At 36.9% G+C, this 18,305-nt stretch overlaps 1 protein-coding gene across 5 annotated transcripts in view; it reads right to left on the reverse strand.

The window, feature by feature from the left end:
• CEP112 (centrosomal protein 112) overlaps positions 1-18,305 on the reverse strand; it is a 341,295-nt gene that overhangs the window by 216,586 nt on the left and 106,404 nt on the right. For all 5 annotated transcript variants that reach the window (XM_036269316.1, XM_036269315.1, XM_036269313.1 and 2 more), the window contains one exon: positions 7,260-7,395. In XM_036269316.1, the coding sequence (XP_036125209.1) occupies positions 7,260-7,395 (136 nt within the window). The remainder of the gene's footprint in view (positions 1-7,259; positions 7,396-18,305) is intronic.

The following is an 18,305-nucleotide window of genomic DNA, read 5'->3' on the forward strand; positions in this document are numbered from 1 at the left end:
CACCATTTCTTTAAAAAATATGATTATATACTTATATAAAGAAATAATTCTAACAGTATTACATTTTCACAGTTAAATTATGTATGTTTTACACAACTAATTGCTGACAGCTAACACTTATAGTGGATTTCACCATTGGAGTAACAATTAGGTTAGTTAAGCAATCTTAAATGAGGTAAAAAAAAAAAAAAAAAAAAAAATTCTTCAAAATGAAAGAAATAGTGTGAAGCTATTTTTTCTTTTTTAAGTTTAAGTTTGTTCCATTTTCTCTCTTGGGCCTCGTTTTTGAAACGGCAATTCACTTTCAAAAACAAACTCAAAGCTTTTAGTTTTTAACTCAAATCCCATTGTCTGCTGTCGGCGGCAGTTTCCAAGTGGAAAAGATGCCCTAAGCTCTGCGGGCTTTTCCACACGAGGTCGTAGGAAGAAGAGAAAACAGCAGCTCAAAACAACAGAAACGAAAGACTGTTAATAATACAGACTATGGAACAATCCGAAAGCATTATGATTCTTTAAATAATGAGTCTGTCGATTGATTTTCTTTTAAAATTTAAGTATATACCATTCACACTTTTTAATCAACTGATAATCTGGAATAGAGGATTCTAATTTACCATGTTTCAATTTATGTATTTTATTCAACGTTAGTTAAAATTTGCCCTGTGAGAATTATTTGATGTGTGAATGAACCTAACTAGAAGAATTCTATTATAAATGGGGTTCCTTATTATTTTACTTACACCAAAGGTGCTTTCTCTATTTCAGACACTCAACTGCACTTGTCAAAACTATTTACGATTGAAACCACTGAAGAACATTTCTTTAACATTAAACAAGTGAAAGAATTTCCTGCTTATTGGTTGCCATCATTATTATTTTGAAGGAGCCGAAATCCGGCTTCACTGGACAGACCTCATGAGGACTGCTTGCAATAACAAGACACAGGTGTAGGGTTTGTGGGGGGAGAAGGGAACATTAAATATATTAACTGTAGGGTTTTCATAAATGTCCTTATTATCTAATGTTAAGTTCAGTTCTAGTCCTAATTTGTCAAGATTTCTTAAAAAGTCATGAATAGCCCTGGCTGGTTTGGCTCAGCGGTTAGAGCGTCGGCCTGCAGTCCAGAGAGACCCAGGTTCGGTTCCCGCTAAGGGCATGTACCTTGGTTGCAGTTTGTCCCCGGCCCTGGTTGGTCATGTGGGTGGCAGCCACTCGATGTGTCCCTTTCATGTCGATGTTTCTCTCTCTCTCTCTTCCTCTCTCTCCCTCCCACTCTACCTGAACAAAAGGAAAAATGTCCTTGGGTGAGGATAAAAAAAAAATCATGAATAATGTTGAATTTTTTTAAATGCTTTCTGTCTCTAGTAAGATAAACATGTGGTTTTGTCCTTTATTCTATTAATATGCTGTATGATACCAATTGATTTTCAAATGTTAAAACAACCTTGGATTCCTAGGATAAACAGCACTTTATGGTGTTGTATAATTATTTGCATATGTTTCTGAATTCGGTTTACTAAAATATCATTAAGAGTTTTTGTGTCTACATTCATGACAGATATTACTAGGTGGTTGTCTTGCACTGTCTTTGGCTTTGATATTAGAGTAATACTAGCCTGGTCAAAAGCTTGCTTTTCTTTTTCTGGTTTCTTAAAATGAAGTTTAGGTTACTGATTTGAGAACTTTCTTTTTCGATTTAGATGTTTAAAGCTTTGAACATTTCTGTAACTACTGCTTTAGCTGCATTTCATGAATTTTGATATGCCATACAGCATGGGGCAAAAATAGGTTTACAGTTATTCATATGCAAATACAATAATATGTAAGAATAAACTCTGTTTTCTCTACTCACAACTATAAATCTACATTATGTATTATTTTAATTCAGTTCAAAATATTTTTATATATACATATATATTTTTAAATATTTTTTCTTTATTGATTTTAGAGAGAGAGAAAGGGAGAGAGACAGACAGACAGAAACATCGATGAGAGACAAGAAGAATTGGCTGCCACCTGCATGCCCCCCACTGGGGATCAGGCCCACAACCTGGGTATATGCTCTGACTGGGAATCAAACCGGCAACATCTTGATGCATGGGTCAACATTCAACCAGTGAGCCACATTGGCTGGGCAAAGTTGAAAATATTTTTGAATTTTCCTTATAATATAGTCTTTGACTCATGAGTTACTTATAAGTATGTTATTTAACTTCCAAATATGTAGGGATTTCCTAGATTTCTTATTGTTGTATAGCACTAATTTATTATCACTGGGGTTAAAGAACACATTTTGTCTGATTTTAATCCTTGTAAAATTGTCTCGTGGCCAAGCATAAGGTGTGTCCTGAGGTCTGTTCCTTGGTGCCTGCAGTCATTGGTGGAGTGATTTAAATCACCACCCAGTCTCAGACTCATTCCTGAGTAGCACAGTAAAAATAGAGCCCAGAGAGCAGAGCAAAGGCTTTGAAACTTAACTGCAACTAGAACCCACCCACAGAAAATGAGAGGACTTTCACTGTAAAATGAACTGGGTTGATAATCTGCTGAAACAAACGAACAAAAAAACTCAACATTATCTAGGAAATTCTAACATTGCTCAGAGAGTACACAACATACAGTATGTACTGTTGTTTTCAGCTTCTTCCATTCATCAGGATCTTGAGACTCATCCATGTTGTTGTGGGTATTGTTATTATTTTTCATTGCTGAGTAGTATTCCATTGTATATACAGTTGACCCTTGAAGAACATGAGTTTGAATTGTGAAGGTCCACTTATATGTGGATTTTTCTTTCAATAAGTTCCTGTGTTTTTAATCTGTGGTTGGGAGTTCATGGATGTGGAAGGCTGACCATGTGCGTCAGAATATGCATCTGTGGATTTTGGTATCTGCAGGGAGTTCTGGAACCAATCCCCCGCAGATACCAAGGGACAACTACGTTTTGATACAAAGGGAGTCAAAGTTATATGTGGATAAGTGTGGGTGCCCCTAACCCCTGTTCTTCAAGGGTCAACTGTATTATATTTTGACTGTCCTTTCAATTTCTGAGGAATATTTGGGTTATTCAAGTTTGGGGCTCTTATGAATAAAGCTGCTGTTAAGATATATATGTATACAGTCCTGGTCAGAATATTTCTTCATCTCTCTTGATTAAACACATAGAAATGGAATGGCTGACATTTAGTCATTATATGTTTAACTTTTTAAGAAATCGGGCAGTTTTCCCAGCAGCAGTTTATAAGAGCTCCATTTGCCCACATCTTCATTGTCAACCAATCTTTACAATTGCAAGCATTCTAATGAGCATGCAGTGGCATTTAATTTTTGTTTCAAGTTGCATTTACCTGATAAGTAACAATATTGAACATCTTTTCATGAGCTTCTTAGCCATTTATATATCTTTTTCTGTGAGGTGTCCAAATATCTTGCCTATTTTTATCTGGGTGGTTTCTCTTCTTATCACTGAGTTATAAGATTTCTTTTATATTTTAGATACAAATTCTTAGAAAAATGTGTGAATCTTTCCTCCCATTCTTTGGCTTGCCTTGCTTTTATTGTTTTTAATGATGTCTTTGAAAGAGCAAAAGTTTTCAATTTTGGTGAAGACTAATGTAACAGCTTTAATTGAAATTTAATTTCTGGTTTTACTGTATTGTGGTCATAAAATATGTGCTCTCTGTCATGTCAAGTTTTAGAAATATATTGGGTGTTCTGTTATGAGGTCTACTGTGTTTTGTAACTATTCCATGGAGTAGAAATTTAATGTGTTGTATTTAAAGGGAAGAAAGTAGAAATACAGACATTTTATTAACTGTTATTTAGACCTCCTATTTGTTTTTATCCCCCATCTGTCAAAGATGGACAAAAATCTGCATAATAAAACACCCCATAACTATTTGTCTATTTCTCCATGTACTCCTAATACTTTTTCATATTTGATTAAGTACTCCTCCTGCTTTTAGTATGAAAAAAATATATCCTTTGTCTAGTATATTGACTTACATTAATGTTAATTCATACAATAGTATTACATTCTTTCTTTTCATCTGAATACAATACAGCTTCATCATCTTTTAAATATATTTTTTGTGTAACTTTTAGTTGTATGTTTTATAAATAGTATATACATGGGTTTAAGTCAGCTAATCAATACTTTCACTAGAAAATTTTAACCTATTAACATTTATTATTATATATTCTGTCTTATTTTGGACATTTTGTTCTGCTTCTGCTTCTGTTCCTTTGGCAATATCTCCATTCAAGTTTTGCTTTCATCTTCTCAATATTTTTATGAGAATGTTAATTTTATTCATGCCTGTGTTTATATATTTCAAACTTGTTTTAATCTACATTTCCCTAATTTTAAGAATCTTTGAGTCTGAACTATTTCATGATAAAGTGCTTTCGCATACTATACTACTCTCACCACCTACCTACTTCTTAATCTTTGTTCATGTAATCTAGGGATTTAGATTTAAGTCGTTGTTATTAAATTTGTATATTTTTTCCTTTACTGATTTTAGAGACAGAGGAAGGCAGAGGGAGAGGGATAAAACATCGATGAGAGAGGATATCGACTGGCCGCCTCCTACATGGCTCCCACCTGGGCATGTGCCTGGACTGGGAATTGAACTGGCGACCTCTTGATGCATGGCTCGATGCTCAACCACTGAGCCACACCGACCAGACTAAATTTGTGTTTAATAACACAAGAATCAGTAACATTAGCATTCAATCTTATAACTGAATTTGTAACAGTTAAATTTGTTTCTGGTCTGTTGGATTCCATTGTTCTCAACTCATCTTGACTGTAATGGTCTCCCCATGTGTGTGATGTCTTTTACTTCATCTCTGGAATGACTGATGTGCTCATATAATTTTTTCCAGAAAAGAAATAAGTGGTAGCCATTATGTGAGCACTTACTAAGAAAATGTTTTTCTGTTGATTTTGCAAATGAGAAACTCCTCGGTTATGTACAGAATTGGGTCATACCTTTCTCCTTCAATACTCTGAAGCGTTACTCCATTTTTCTGAAATGTTTTGCCACTTTCATCCTGCTTAGAAACTTGTAGGATTTTCATTTTATTCATACTTCTATTTGAGGTTCAATTCTTTTTCCAGAACATATCCAGTTTTCTCTGCATTAATTTTACTTGATCTGTGGCTTCTTTCCTATCAATCATGTCTTCTTATAAAGGTACTACTTTTCTGAATTTTTTTTCTGAATTATATAGTAGATCATTTTCAGAAGTATGCTTTTCTTCTATGACTGCTGGATATAAATGTATTTTTCTTATCCTACAGAATGTTTCCACAAGTCCCACTATTGTTTGCTTGCTTGTTCTCCTTAATTACCCATGAATTCTGTGATCCATTCATATTGCATCATCAGTTCTAAGAGGTACCTTTACTGAGCTGATACTATGCCTATCATAGTCATAGTATCAGCTTTTCTCAGCAAGTTGTACTGTCAGCCTTAGCAGTTCAAACACCTCATTTTTAGCCTTCTTAACTGCACACTTAAAACTTCCTGAAGGTCTCCTCCTCCAGTATTTCCTGTAATCCTCTAAACGTTAAGCGAGCAGAGAATGTCCTATGCAACCCCGCTGCACACTGGGACCAAATCCCTCTCTAGGGCCTGGACCCCGATCCCAGCAGGAGCTGGAGAGGGATGACACCTGCGTGGCAGGGACTGAGTTGCCTCCGGAACACACCCTCAACAGGATCTCGCTTTGGTGCCAGGCGGCGAGTGGGACTCTCAGAGATAATGGGATATAGTTCCTACTCTTAGGACCCAAATTCACACAATTCAATGTGAACGGCAATCTGAATCAAGAAAATAACACCAAGAAAACCCAGTTCCCAACTAACAGACCTCACAGGGCTCAGTCTGAAACCTCCAGAGGAGTGTTCTATGACCCAGTCAGTGTGTGTTCGGGACTCCTGAGCAAGAAAACTCCAGCTACCGATGAAACCACAGACAAGCACTGCAACATTCTTCATGTCAAGAAGACTTGAAAATAAGCCAAATACCCTTCAGTCGGGGAGATGATAAATAAAATATGGTATGCTCCTATGATAAAATGCATTCGATGCTAAAAGGATTGCACTAAATCAACACAGATAGGGCACTGATACATAACATTAAATATAAAAGAGCAAACAAAACTCATATATAAAATTGGTAGTACTATCTAACTTTTTAAAAATAGAGGCACAAAAATGCATGCAACATACATCAACATGATACATACATATAAAATCATAGCCTGAAATATTAACACTAAATTAGCTACAGTTTTTCTCAGAGGTGGAGAGAGCAATGTAATTAGACATGAATAACAGAGCAAACTAAAATGTCATCTGTAATGATTTAGTTTAAATAAACAGTGTTAACAATTGTTGATTCTTCATGATGGCTATCTTGGTGTTTGCTCCCTTTATTCTTTTTTATTTTCTCTTAAAACTATAAAACATACCACTAACTTCAATGGGGGGGGGTACATCTGTAATACTTTCAACAATAAAGAAAGAAAAGAACTGGAGACAGCCTCTGTCTTCCTGAACTGCCAGTGGGAAATAATTTGCTGTAACTGATCAATAAAACACTATTTATGGAACATGAACAAACACAAACATGGTTAACTTGAATCCTTGCTCTACAAAACCCAACTGCTCCTGGGATTTCACTGTAGACTGATCCATGCTCCCAAAGTGAGATACATTCTTGCCATCTGCACATTTGTAGATGCAACTTTGAAATGGTTATCCTGGCAGTAAGTGAAGGCTGAATCAAGGAATCTTGAGGAGGACAGAGGACTCACCTCCTTCTGTGCACACTCCAGGTGTTCTCCACCGGCTACCTCCATGTGCTGCCACCAGGGAGCTGCTGATCAGTGCGCCCCCAGTGGCCCAGGTGGAGCAAAGAGTGGCCCCCCAGAGACGCACACCATAGCCCCTTGCCCTCACATGCTCTGCACAGAGCAAGGTGAGCCGCTGACTGACCCCTTTCCACCAGGGCTCTTGTTCTTGGCCACTATGGGCCACCTCTTCCTGTGGATCTGGTGGAGGGGGGCACCCTCTGCCAAGGCTGATACCCCTTTCTCATTCTGAGTTCCTGACCTGATCACATGCTAATTTTGGTAAAGCTTTTTTTTTTTTTTTTTAAGTAAATATGTTTCTGTCATATTTAAGATCAGAATGTGCCTTGCTACTGAGAGAGTGGCTTTCAGGAAGGACGGCTGGGTGGCCTCACCTGCTCTTTCATCTCGGCGTAGACTTTCTCCGAGTTCAGTTCCACCTGCCGCTTAAACTCCTCCAAGGCCGCATCTGCCTGCTGGGCCTGCAACCTCTGCAAGTCAGTCACACGAGTTAGCTGCTCCTCTTTCTCCCTGGAAAAGTTCAGTAAGCTTCAGAGTTCAAATATAAAAGAGCTAGGCTTGAAAGAACACTATTTAACCTTCTCTAAAATAAAATTCAAAATTCAATTTTTTTTATCCAAATTCTATAAAATTTCTCTTTAAAAAGTTGACAGTTGTCCAGCTGGTGTAGCTCAGCAGTTGAGCATTGACCCATGCACCAAGAGGTCACGGGTTTGATTCCCAGTCAGGGCACATGCCCAGGTTGTGGGCCCGATCCCCAGTGGGGCATGCAGGAGGCGGCCAATCGATGTTCTCTCTCATCAATGTTTCTCTCTCTCTCTCCCTCTCCCTTCTTCTCTCTCTAAAAATCCACAAAGGAAAAAAAAAATTTTTTTTAATAAAATAAAATAAAAAGTTGACAGTGACATAACTTGTCTCAGGAAAAAAAGGGTATAGACGCTTACACGTTCTGATGAAAGCACAATACTTTCAAAGATTTCCCTAGAAACCAAACTGTTTAAAACTGTGTATCCCCATCAACTGAAGAATGGATAAGTAACCTACAGTATATCCATACAATGGAGTATTATTCAGTCTTTAAAAGAATGGATTTCTGACACGTGCCACAACAGGGAAGAACCTCGAAAACACACTGCGTGAAAGAAGCCAGTCACGAGAGGTCACATGTTGTATGACTCTATTTACGTGAAATGTCCAGACCAGATGAATCCAGAGACAGAAAGTAGATGGGTTGTTGTCAGGGGCTGAGGGGCGGGTTGGGAGGAAAGGGGAGTAATTGCTAATATATATGGAGTCTTTTTGGTGTTCTGGTGTTTGTTTGTTTTTTTTGGTGAGGCAAATGTTCTGGAATTAGCTAGTGTTAGTTGTACATCCTCGTGAATATACTAAATTGTACACTTTAAAAGGATGACTATTACAGTACATGAGGTGTATCTCGATTTAAACATGTCCCCGTGGAAATGTCCCTCGAGTGTGTCCAGCAGGAGCTGAGTTGCAGGACGACAGGTGCAGCAGGGCGACACGGCCGTCCGAAACCAGTCCCCTGCCCACCAGCACCCTGCCTAAGAGAACCGGTAACCACCTCATTCTTTCTACCTTGAACTCAGATTATACAGTCAAAAGGGCCCAATAAAACAAAAGAAATCTTTGTATGTTGAAGGAATAAAAAAATAAAGGCTTTCGGTTATAAATACATGGGTTAATAATGCCTAACACTGAGCTCTGACTAGGTACTGGGCACTCTGCAAAATAGTTTTATTTGTCTTCTCTCATTTATTCCAGTAAGCTGGTGTCAGAGTATTACCTATCCCTACTCTTGCAGAACAAGAAACGAGGGCTTAGAGAATATTTCCAAGGCCACGCATGTAGGCATGGGTCACGCCAGGATCCCAGACCTGGCAGTGGGCTTCTGGAGCTCATGCTGTTGGTGACTGTGCTATGCTGCTTTTCTGATTTCCCAGATGGCACGTTCTATGGTCTGAATGCGCCCCCAAATGAGGTGAGTGCCCTTATTAAAGAGGCTCCAGGGACAGCCTTCGCCACTTCCACCATGTGAGGACACAGCGAGAGGCACTAGCTACGAACAGAAAAGGACCTCATCAACACAGGACCACGCCAGTCCTGTCCTGAACGTGCCAGCCTCCAGCTGGGAAGAAATAAGTTTCTACAGTCTATAACCTACCCAATGGGTGGTATTTTGATATAGAGCTCAAATAGGACCATTATAAGTAAGATTCACTTGGCTCACCTTCCCAAATGGGAATATTTATAAATATATAAAACATTACCTTATTATTAACCATAATACTGAAGAGTGCTAAGAAATATCATAATTTAAGTCACACAAATCAAATTTTAGAGAAACATCATAAGGGGGAGGGGGAATTTTCCAAACATTGATGGCACTCTTTTAAGATGTGGACAAAAAGTAATCTGAGCTTTTTGGAGTTATTCAGATCTGAGTTTAAAATTCCCTGTAAGACAATAAATTTCTAGGCTTTCCAATAGGACACACACACGATATAAAATACCAAAATACTAAACTTTTCTCAAAGCTTAAATGGAAAAAAAGACAGATAAGAAAAAGTGTCACTTAGCTTCCATTTCAGCAGGACTCTCCAGTCCCTTTGTAACAAAATGTAGCAACGCATATGTAGACCCAGCCCTGTGTTTGGACGCGGAGCACCTGTAAACAGCACTCTACCTGTGGGCTGGAAGAACATACTGTGTCCATCTCTCCTTTGTCACTGAAAAGACTGCGCATCTCTTCATATCCACTGCATACCCTTCTCCTAAAGATGGCAATAATCGGTGCTTCTCTGATAAACTGAAACCCCTTTTTTCCATCTGAGGGGCTGACAGGGTTTGACGCTCTCCCCCAAGGCATGTGAGGCCCACAGGGGTGAAGCCACCCAGGTCATCCTGTGCCAGACGGAGCTCCAGCTACTGCATTTTGTGGCAGTGTGGCCCAATATGGAACACTTTCAAAGTGTGTCTTTTGGTTGTTCGCTTTAGTTCTCATTTCACAGGAACTTGATATCTCGTTGTTCTCCATTTTCCTTGCGTGTTGTTAAAATAAAATGTCTTTAATGTTAACTGGCTGCCAAATTCCAAGGCCTCAATATTAGTGATGCTTTTTGTCACTTAATGTTAATATTAGCTCACAGACACTGGTGATTAGTAAATGGGTGTCACACTGAAGTGACTCAAGGGACATCACTATATCCAACTGAGCCCTCTGATGGTTATCAGGAACTTTAATCCGGTCTGGTGCATTTTAACCCTTCCTGTATTATTTCGATCAAGAAGCAGTAAGCCTTGAGTTGTATGCAGGGTTTCCCTGGGACACATGGACTATTTTGTTTGAATACTCAAATATTTGAATATTAAAACAGCGTATGTGAAAAACATAAAATCGTGTAAGTCATATTGGGTACCATGCCTAGACTTAGGTTGGCAAATGTGATGGGTAATTGTTACAAATGTTGGATGGACACTTGTTCTGGTGTGATTGACCCAAATGACTGGAAGGTCTGCCTTGAAGGCTCTGTCAGAAGAATTCTGAGGCCAGGCCCGGAGGAAAAGGCCGCGTGTTGATGAATAAGTAATATTTCCACTGCAGGGTTGGGGCTAGGGCAGAGCAACAGCTACTTCTCTGCCATACTATAAAGACTCGCCCACCCAGTGTGACTCTTACATTTTGGGGGCCCTCTTAAAAGCATTTGGGGAGACTATTTCACAACTGGTATTACAGTTTTTCAAAGATCTACTTTTGTTTGCTCAGTCTGTCTATAAATAGAAAATATATTGAACAATATTTTAAAACTTTCAAAACTTATGTATATTATTTTAAATTATTTCCCAACACTTAGCCAAAAGAATATTTTATAAAAATGCATGGCTTATGGATGAAATAATAACTTTGTTCTATGAATATTGCAAGTCAGTTGTTTTACATTTTTTGTCCCATAATTCACAGGAGCTTTTTAGTTAAACACCCTCAATTTAATAGGACCAATATTTTCTCTATCTCGCCTCATTCTTAACTATTGAGTTTAATTCATTTACTTTATAACTAACTTATGACCACATAAGTCAAAGTCATAAACTTTAATTATAATCAGGTACATATTACAGACCATATTAAAATTTTTTTTTTAATTTATTTTTTAGAGAGAGAAGAAGGGAGAGATAGAAACATCAACATGAGAGAGAAACATTGATCTGCTGCCTCCTGCACGACCCCTACTGGGAATCGAGCCCACAACCTGGGCATGTGCCCTGACTGGGAATTGAACCGGGACCTCTCAGTCCATGGGACGATGATGCTCGATCCACTGAGCCATACCAGCCAGGCTTAATTTTTTTTTTTTTTATTCTTCACCCGAGGATATTTTTTTCATTTATCTTCAGATAGAGTGGGAGGGTGGGAGAGAGGGAGAAAGGGAGAGAGAGAAACATTGATGTGAAAGAGACACATCAATTGGTTGCCTCCTGCATGACCCCGACCAGGACCAGATCCCAAACATGCCCTTGACTGGAATAGAATCTGTGACTTTTTGGTTCACAGGCAATGCTCCAACCACTGAGTCAAACCGGTCAGGGCAGCAGAGCTTAAATTTTTTTAATGTTGTTCAAATAAAACCTTGTGCAATAAGGCATGTTGCTTTGAATTGATAACTTCTATTCTAATTTACAAATAAAAAAATGTTGTTTTATATTAAATAGCAAGTGTGGGGAAATGCATGACATCTCTAACCAATTTTAGTCCCACTACACAGGCTGAGCTAATTTAGTAGTAAAACTAAATATCAAAGAAGGCCTCACTCAATGTAAATCAATGCTCTCGTCCAGTTAAACCATGGCAAACACATAGAGCTCCACTAATATTTAGGAATCTTCTGTTCTAATGTAAATAAAATATCTGTCTTAATTTAAATAGAGTATATGCATTTTAATAAGCGATCCATTTTCATCTCTGACAAGGTCATGAAGTGGAAGTAAAGCCTTTCAGTGTTTGAAAAAGAGGAAAATCTGCTCCTTACTAACATAAGCACAGTATTCCTTTTTATGATTCCGAATAGTGTGTCCTGTAAGAAGCAAAAAAAAAAGTGACTTTGAAGATTCGTTTTTCAGTGGAACTAGTTGTGGGGCTGAGTATAAACGCATCACTCAAATGCCTTAAAGCTGGGTCTCCATGAAGATAAAAAGGTGGGAAGAAGATTTGCTTTTTAGCTCTGATTTATTTATAAAATGCAGTAAATTTTCCTCATCTGAGTACATAAAGCACAAAGAAAAAAGAAGCTGCATTCTTATATAACCACAAGCCAGCTCAGATTAAAGGATGTTCTGAAGCACATGATTATTCCAAAAAGGCAATAAAATGCAGGGAACTAATGGAGTACAATTTCGTATTTCTTGAGCTTTACAAGCTAACATTTATGTGTACAGGCCAACCTTAATTTGAAAATCTTCCCTTTGCACATTTCTTTACCAGCACTTTTGATAATGCTGGCAGGGACCCAACGTGGATTTACAAGGCTTCACGTTACAGAGCACCGCGCTTGCTGCCAGCTTGGCATCTCCACTGGAAACTCCAAGAAAAACAAAACAAAATAAAAAAAAACTTCAAACAAGTCTGCAAGGCTGCTAGCAGAGTCTCCATTCCCTTTCCAGCTGGGCTGGTAAACAAGACTCTCAAGCAGCTATATGTGCATGGCTGCTGTTGGGCCTTAAACTGATTAAAGTGAGTTAGTAAGAAACATTAAGATACAACTATGACTTAAAAGGCACTAAAATAATACCTTTCACTAAGCATGATCAATGGCCTCTTCACACGAGCGCTAAGACTAGTGGCTTCTGCTAAATTTTTGGTAAAAAATGGTAAACACTATGGACATCTAAACATTTTAAACTGTAAGAGTCAAAGGAATACCTGATAAAATAGAAATTAGTATGGGTCTCAATATTGGAAGAATGATAACACTCCTCGAATTGACCTAAAAGATTCAACACTATCCCCGTCAAAATCCCACATGGCATTTTGAAGAAATGGACAAGCTGACTCTAAAATTCATATGGAAATGCAAGGGTCCCAGACTGGGTGAAACAATCTTGAAAAAGAAGAACGTATTACAAAGATAGAGTAATAAAAATAGTGTGCTACTGGCACAAGGATAGACATTTAAATCACTGGACCAGCATTCAGATTTGAGAAATGATCATCAGTAGATTTTCAGCAAGAGTGCCAAGACAATTCACTGGGGAAAGAACAGTCTTTACACCAAATGGTGGTATGACAGCTAGATATCCACATGCAAAAGAATAAAGTTGGAGTCCTTCCTTATACAATATACAAAAATCAATTCAAGATGGGTCACAAACCTGTAAGACCTAAAAATATAAAACTCTTAAAAGAAAACATAGGAGTAAATTTTTCTTACACTGAGCTAAGCTAAGCCTTCTAGATATAACACCAAAAGTAGAAAAAATAAAATAAAACATAGATAAACAGACTTTAGCAAATTAAAACACTCTTGTCCTGCTAGGGACACTATCAAAAGTAAAAAGAGCCCTGGCCAGTTTGGCTCAGCGGTTAGAGCGTCGGCCTGCGGTCCTGAGAGACCCGGGTTCGGTTCCCGCTAAGGGCACGTACTTCGGTTGCAGTTTGTCCCCGGCCCTGGTTGGTCGTGCGGGTGGCAGCCACTCGATGTGTCCCTTCACGTCGATGTTTCTCTCTCTCTCTCCCTTCCTCTCTCTCTCCTCCCACTCTATCTGTACAAAAAATGGAAAAATATCCTCAGGTGAGGATTAAAAAAAAAAAAAAAAAAAAAAGTAAAAAGAAAATCCATAGAATGTGAGAAAATATTTGCAAATCTTATATCTGAAAAGAGACTTGTATCAAGAATACATAAAGTACTCTTACAAACCAATAATAAAAAGATAACACAATTTAAAAGTAGGTGAAGAATCTAGAGACATTTCTGCACAGAAGATCTACAATTGGCCAGTAAGCATATGAAAGGACACTCAGTATCATCAGTGATCAACAAAATACAAATCAAAACCACAATGAAATACCATTACACAACTTAGTATGGCTATAATCAAAAGACAGATAACAAGTATTGTTTGTTTTATTTTCATCAGGGTAATATAAATCAAAACCACAATGAAATACCACCTCAAATCTGTCACAATGGCTGTCATCAAAAAGACAAGATAACAACTGTTGGCGTGGATATGAAGAAAAGGGAGCCCTTTCCCTCTGTCTCTCTCCCTTTCTCCCTCTCTCCCACACTATCTGAAGATAAAAGGAAAAATATCCTCGGGTGAGGATTAAAAAAGAAAAGGGAACCTTTGTATACTTTTGGTGAGAATGTAAATTGATAACAACCACTGTGGAAAACAGTATAAAAGAATTAAAGAATTAAAATTCCTCAAAGAATTTAATTCCTCAAAGAATTAAAACTAGAACTACCATATGTTCCAGCAATTCTTCTGGATATATATCTGAAGATAATGAAATCACTATCTTGAAAAGATATCTTTATCCGCCCCCCCACCCCCAATGTTCATTGCAGCATTATTTACAATAGCCAAAACATTAAAACAACCTAAGTGTTCATCAACAAATGAATGAATAAAGAAAACACACACACACAAACACACACACACGCAATGGAATATTATTCAGCAATAAAGAAGAAAATCCTGCCATTTGCAACAACATAGATGGACCTTATTTTACTTATTTTAAGTAAAATAAATCTGACAAGAGAAAAACAATCACTGCATGATCTCAATGATTTATGGATCCTAAAAAACCCGAACTCAGAAACAGAAAACAGATTGGTGGTTGCTAGGAGGTCTATAAATCCTTTGAAGTCAACTGGATTTGAATCATGATTCAGAAGCTCTTGGCACCACCCTCCTGGTGACTTAGCATGTTCCAGTTACTGAGGCAAAGGTCCTGCAGCAAAGCCTGAGATTCACTTGGTCTATACTGCAGAGAACACAGACGTATGTATTAAGAAATTCTTATCTTGGAGAAACTACAACCTGATTGAGGCGAAAGAGAAAAATGCAAGGAAAACAATCAAAGAGTAGTGTAATATTATATATTTTTGTGACAAATTCTAAGTGCTACAGGAATACATAAATGGAAAAAGACAGTGAAAGTCTGTACAAGAAAACCAGTCTCAGATGATCAGATTTGTGTGGAAAGTATAAATACAGCAATATAGATAAATGTGATGAAACATTTAAACAGTTTTAAAATTTTCCATAATAATTCTGTGCTAAACTAACTTCAGCCTATAATGTGGGTTTATAAATAAATTAAAAGAGCTCTACCTCGGCAAATAGGAAAGCAATCGACATTTTTATGGTAAAATAAGAAAACCTTGAGAAAAATGATCCTTAAAAATAAAACAGCTACAGTGTTTTGAAGAAAAAAAATCCTTTAAAATATTTAAACTTCAAAATAAATCCCAAATCTAATGTTTCCTTTTAGGTTCCTATATTTTAAAAAGTACTGACTAAAATATATATAAATTATACATCATACATGCAAAGCTACATACATACCCACCAATACATCTTATTTTACAGGCAGTAGGATATCAGGAAAACATAAGGAAATACAGGCTCATCTCATAAATGACAAAGCTTAAATATTCTGAACTAGGTACAGGGCCACTTCTTGTTACTCGGGAGAAGAAAAAGGCAGTGTGAAGTCATTCAAGCAGAATGATAAGTAAACCAGAGCCAGATCAAAGGAATAAAGAAAAAGGGCTGAAATGTGAAGCTGAAAAATTTATCTCCTTCAAAATATCATCCATGCCTTGTCCCTGGGCAGTTCAATATTTCAAAGTAGCTGGAAAATATTCTCACTCATTCATCGCTATGCTCAAAAGGTCAAATTATAAGTAGGAAAAGTTTATTTACCAAGTATAAGTGCAATATTTATCGATGAGAAGTTTTTCTGCTTGTCATAAATAATTTTTAAATTATGTTAAATATATTACTTTAAAGTCACAATAGATATGTTCCAGTACTTTTAGTGAGTGACGCTGCTATAAAAAGTAACATTTATAGTGTAGCCATAATTTTTAAATGTCTATGCAAATAAAGTAGCATGAACATTTACTGAGTGTTTACATGCTCATCACTGTTTAAGCAGTTCATATATTATTTCATTTCATTTTTATAACTATAAAAAGTTATTTACTTTTTTTCACAAATGAAAAGAATAAAGTTTAAAAGAATTAAGTGATTTGCCCACGTTTACATAGTAAATGGTAGAGGAAAAAATTAAACCAGCCCTTCTGCTTTCTGACTTCAAAATCCAAAGTAGTTTCACTACTTCATGCTATTTCTTTACATATATGTGTGTGTGTGTGTGTGTATATATACACATATATATGTAAATTTTAAAAAGTCACTGTTTGATGTTAATTAACTGAACTTATAACAGGTTCTTACTGTAATTTATCTTTACGCAGCATTAATCACTTTTAAAACATCTGGAAGTTTAAATGTTCATTGAGCATTTACTTAATACCTCTTGTATGGCAGGATCTGTGCTTGGGGCTAGAAATGCAAAAATAATCGAGGCGTTGTCCCTGCTTCCAATGTGGGAAAGAAGACAGCCTCCCCTGTTTCCAGTGTGACGGAAGCTGCACAATGGCATGAGCACAACGCTCTGAGCAGAGGAGGACCAGAGGAATCTACTGAGCCTCGAGTGGGACGGCAGAGCTTCATACAGGGAGTGTCATGTTGTGAGATCATCACCAAAAATGTTTAAGTGGTAAAATACACATACACACACACACACATACACATACACATGTTACATACATATGCTCACTATATATATAAAATGTATATGTATTTGTAAAATACACATTTGATATGTGTAAAATATATTTTATTTTTCTCCTTACCATGACACTTTCCATGAGAAAGCAAATCTCCACCTGAAGGTTTTTATTTATTTCAAGAGGATGATAAATATGGTCAGGGAAAGACATTTCTAAAAATGAAATTAAAGTTTTCTTTGAGATATAATAAAATACACAATATTTTGACTGATTATAAAAAGTATCACTCTATTGATTAAGTGCATAAAAGTGTGATATTTAGATTTATGTTAGTTTTAAGATACCAAGCTTTATTTATAAAGATATCATCCATGTCATGCTGACCACTTCTTCCAATTTCATACAAAACTTTTCCAACGGCTCCAGTGATTATCTTCCATTGGCTTAATAATAAGTTCAGTCATCTGTTAACTGCTACCACATAGTTAATTCATGTATCTTTAATGTGTTAAGTACCCACTGTGTACCAGGCATCTTGCTAGAGGTTGAGAAAACATCACTAAATTAATCACACCCAGTTCCTTCACTAAGGGAGCTTTAAGTCCAGCAGGGAAAAAGGCACTGAATTAATACTAATAAGGACAATGAATATCCAGTGGACAAAGAAGAATATGAGGTATTGAGGATTTGTACGATGGGGGAAACCTTGCCTAAGAATTTGAATGTAAGAAAGTGATGGAGGAGTGGGTAAAAGAAAAGATAAAGGCATTCCAGCATAATGGACAACAAATGAAGAAGATGTATAAGGAAAGATTGTAATTAACACAAGGAAGAGAATAGGGACCAATATAACTAAAACACAGACAAGGGAGAGAAAAGGGTTTGTGATGAGGCTGTTTCTCATACTGAAAGTCTAGAGGCAGAATTTTTATAGTTTTGTAGAAAAACTATGATGTGTGAGATGAAAAATATAATGGGTGGGATTAAAGGCAGATTATACACTGCTCAAGAAAAGATTAGTGAACTTGAAGACAGAGCAATGGAAACTCACCAAAACAAAGCACAGAAAGAAAAATAGAATGATACAAAACAAGACAAATCATCAGTGACAACTTTCAGCAACCTAATATACAGGGGTGGGCAAAGGCAGGTTTACAATTGTCCAGATGGAAAAAGACATCAGGCTATGATTTTCACAATAGCTTTATTAACTCAAAAGAATGCCACAGTGTCACAGTAAACATACTTTTCCCCACCCCTGTATGTGTACTTAGAGTCCCTAAAGGAAAAGAGAGATGAGGACAGAAAAATATTTTTTAAAGAATGGCCAAAAGCATTTCAAATTTAATTAAAATGATAAATCTACAGATCCAAGAACTCTAAGCACAAGAAAAATAAAGAAAACTACACCAACACACATCATAATCAATTTGCTAGTGATAAAGAAAAAAGAAATTTGAAAGCAGCTAGAAAAAAGACTTGTTACAAGGGAACAAAAATAAGGATAACAAGCAGACTTCCTGTAGAAATCATGCAAGCAAAAGGCAGTGAAGAAACTTCTTTAAATTACTGAAAGCAAAAACACTCAACTTTGAA

Source organism: Molossus molossus, unplaced genomic scaffold (assembly GCF_014108415.1).
Source record: "Molossus molossus isolate mMolMol1 unplaced genomic scaffold, mMolMol1.p scaffold_m16_p_19, whole genome shotgun sequence".
Lineage (NCBI taxonomy): Eukaryota > Metazoa > Chordata > Mammalia > Chiroptera > Molossidae > Molossus > Molossus molossus.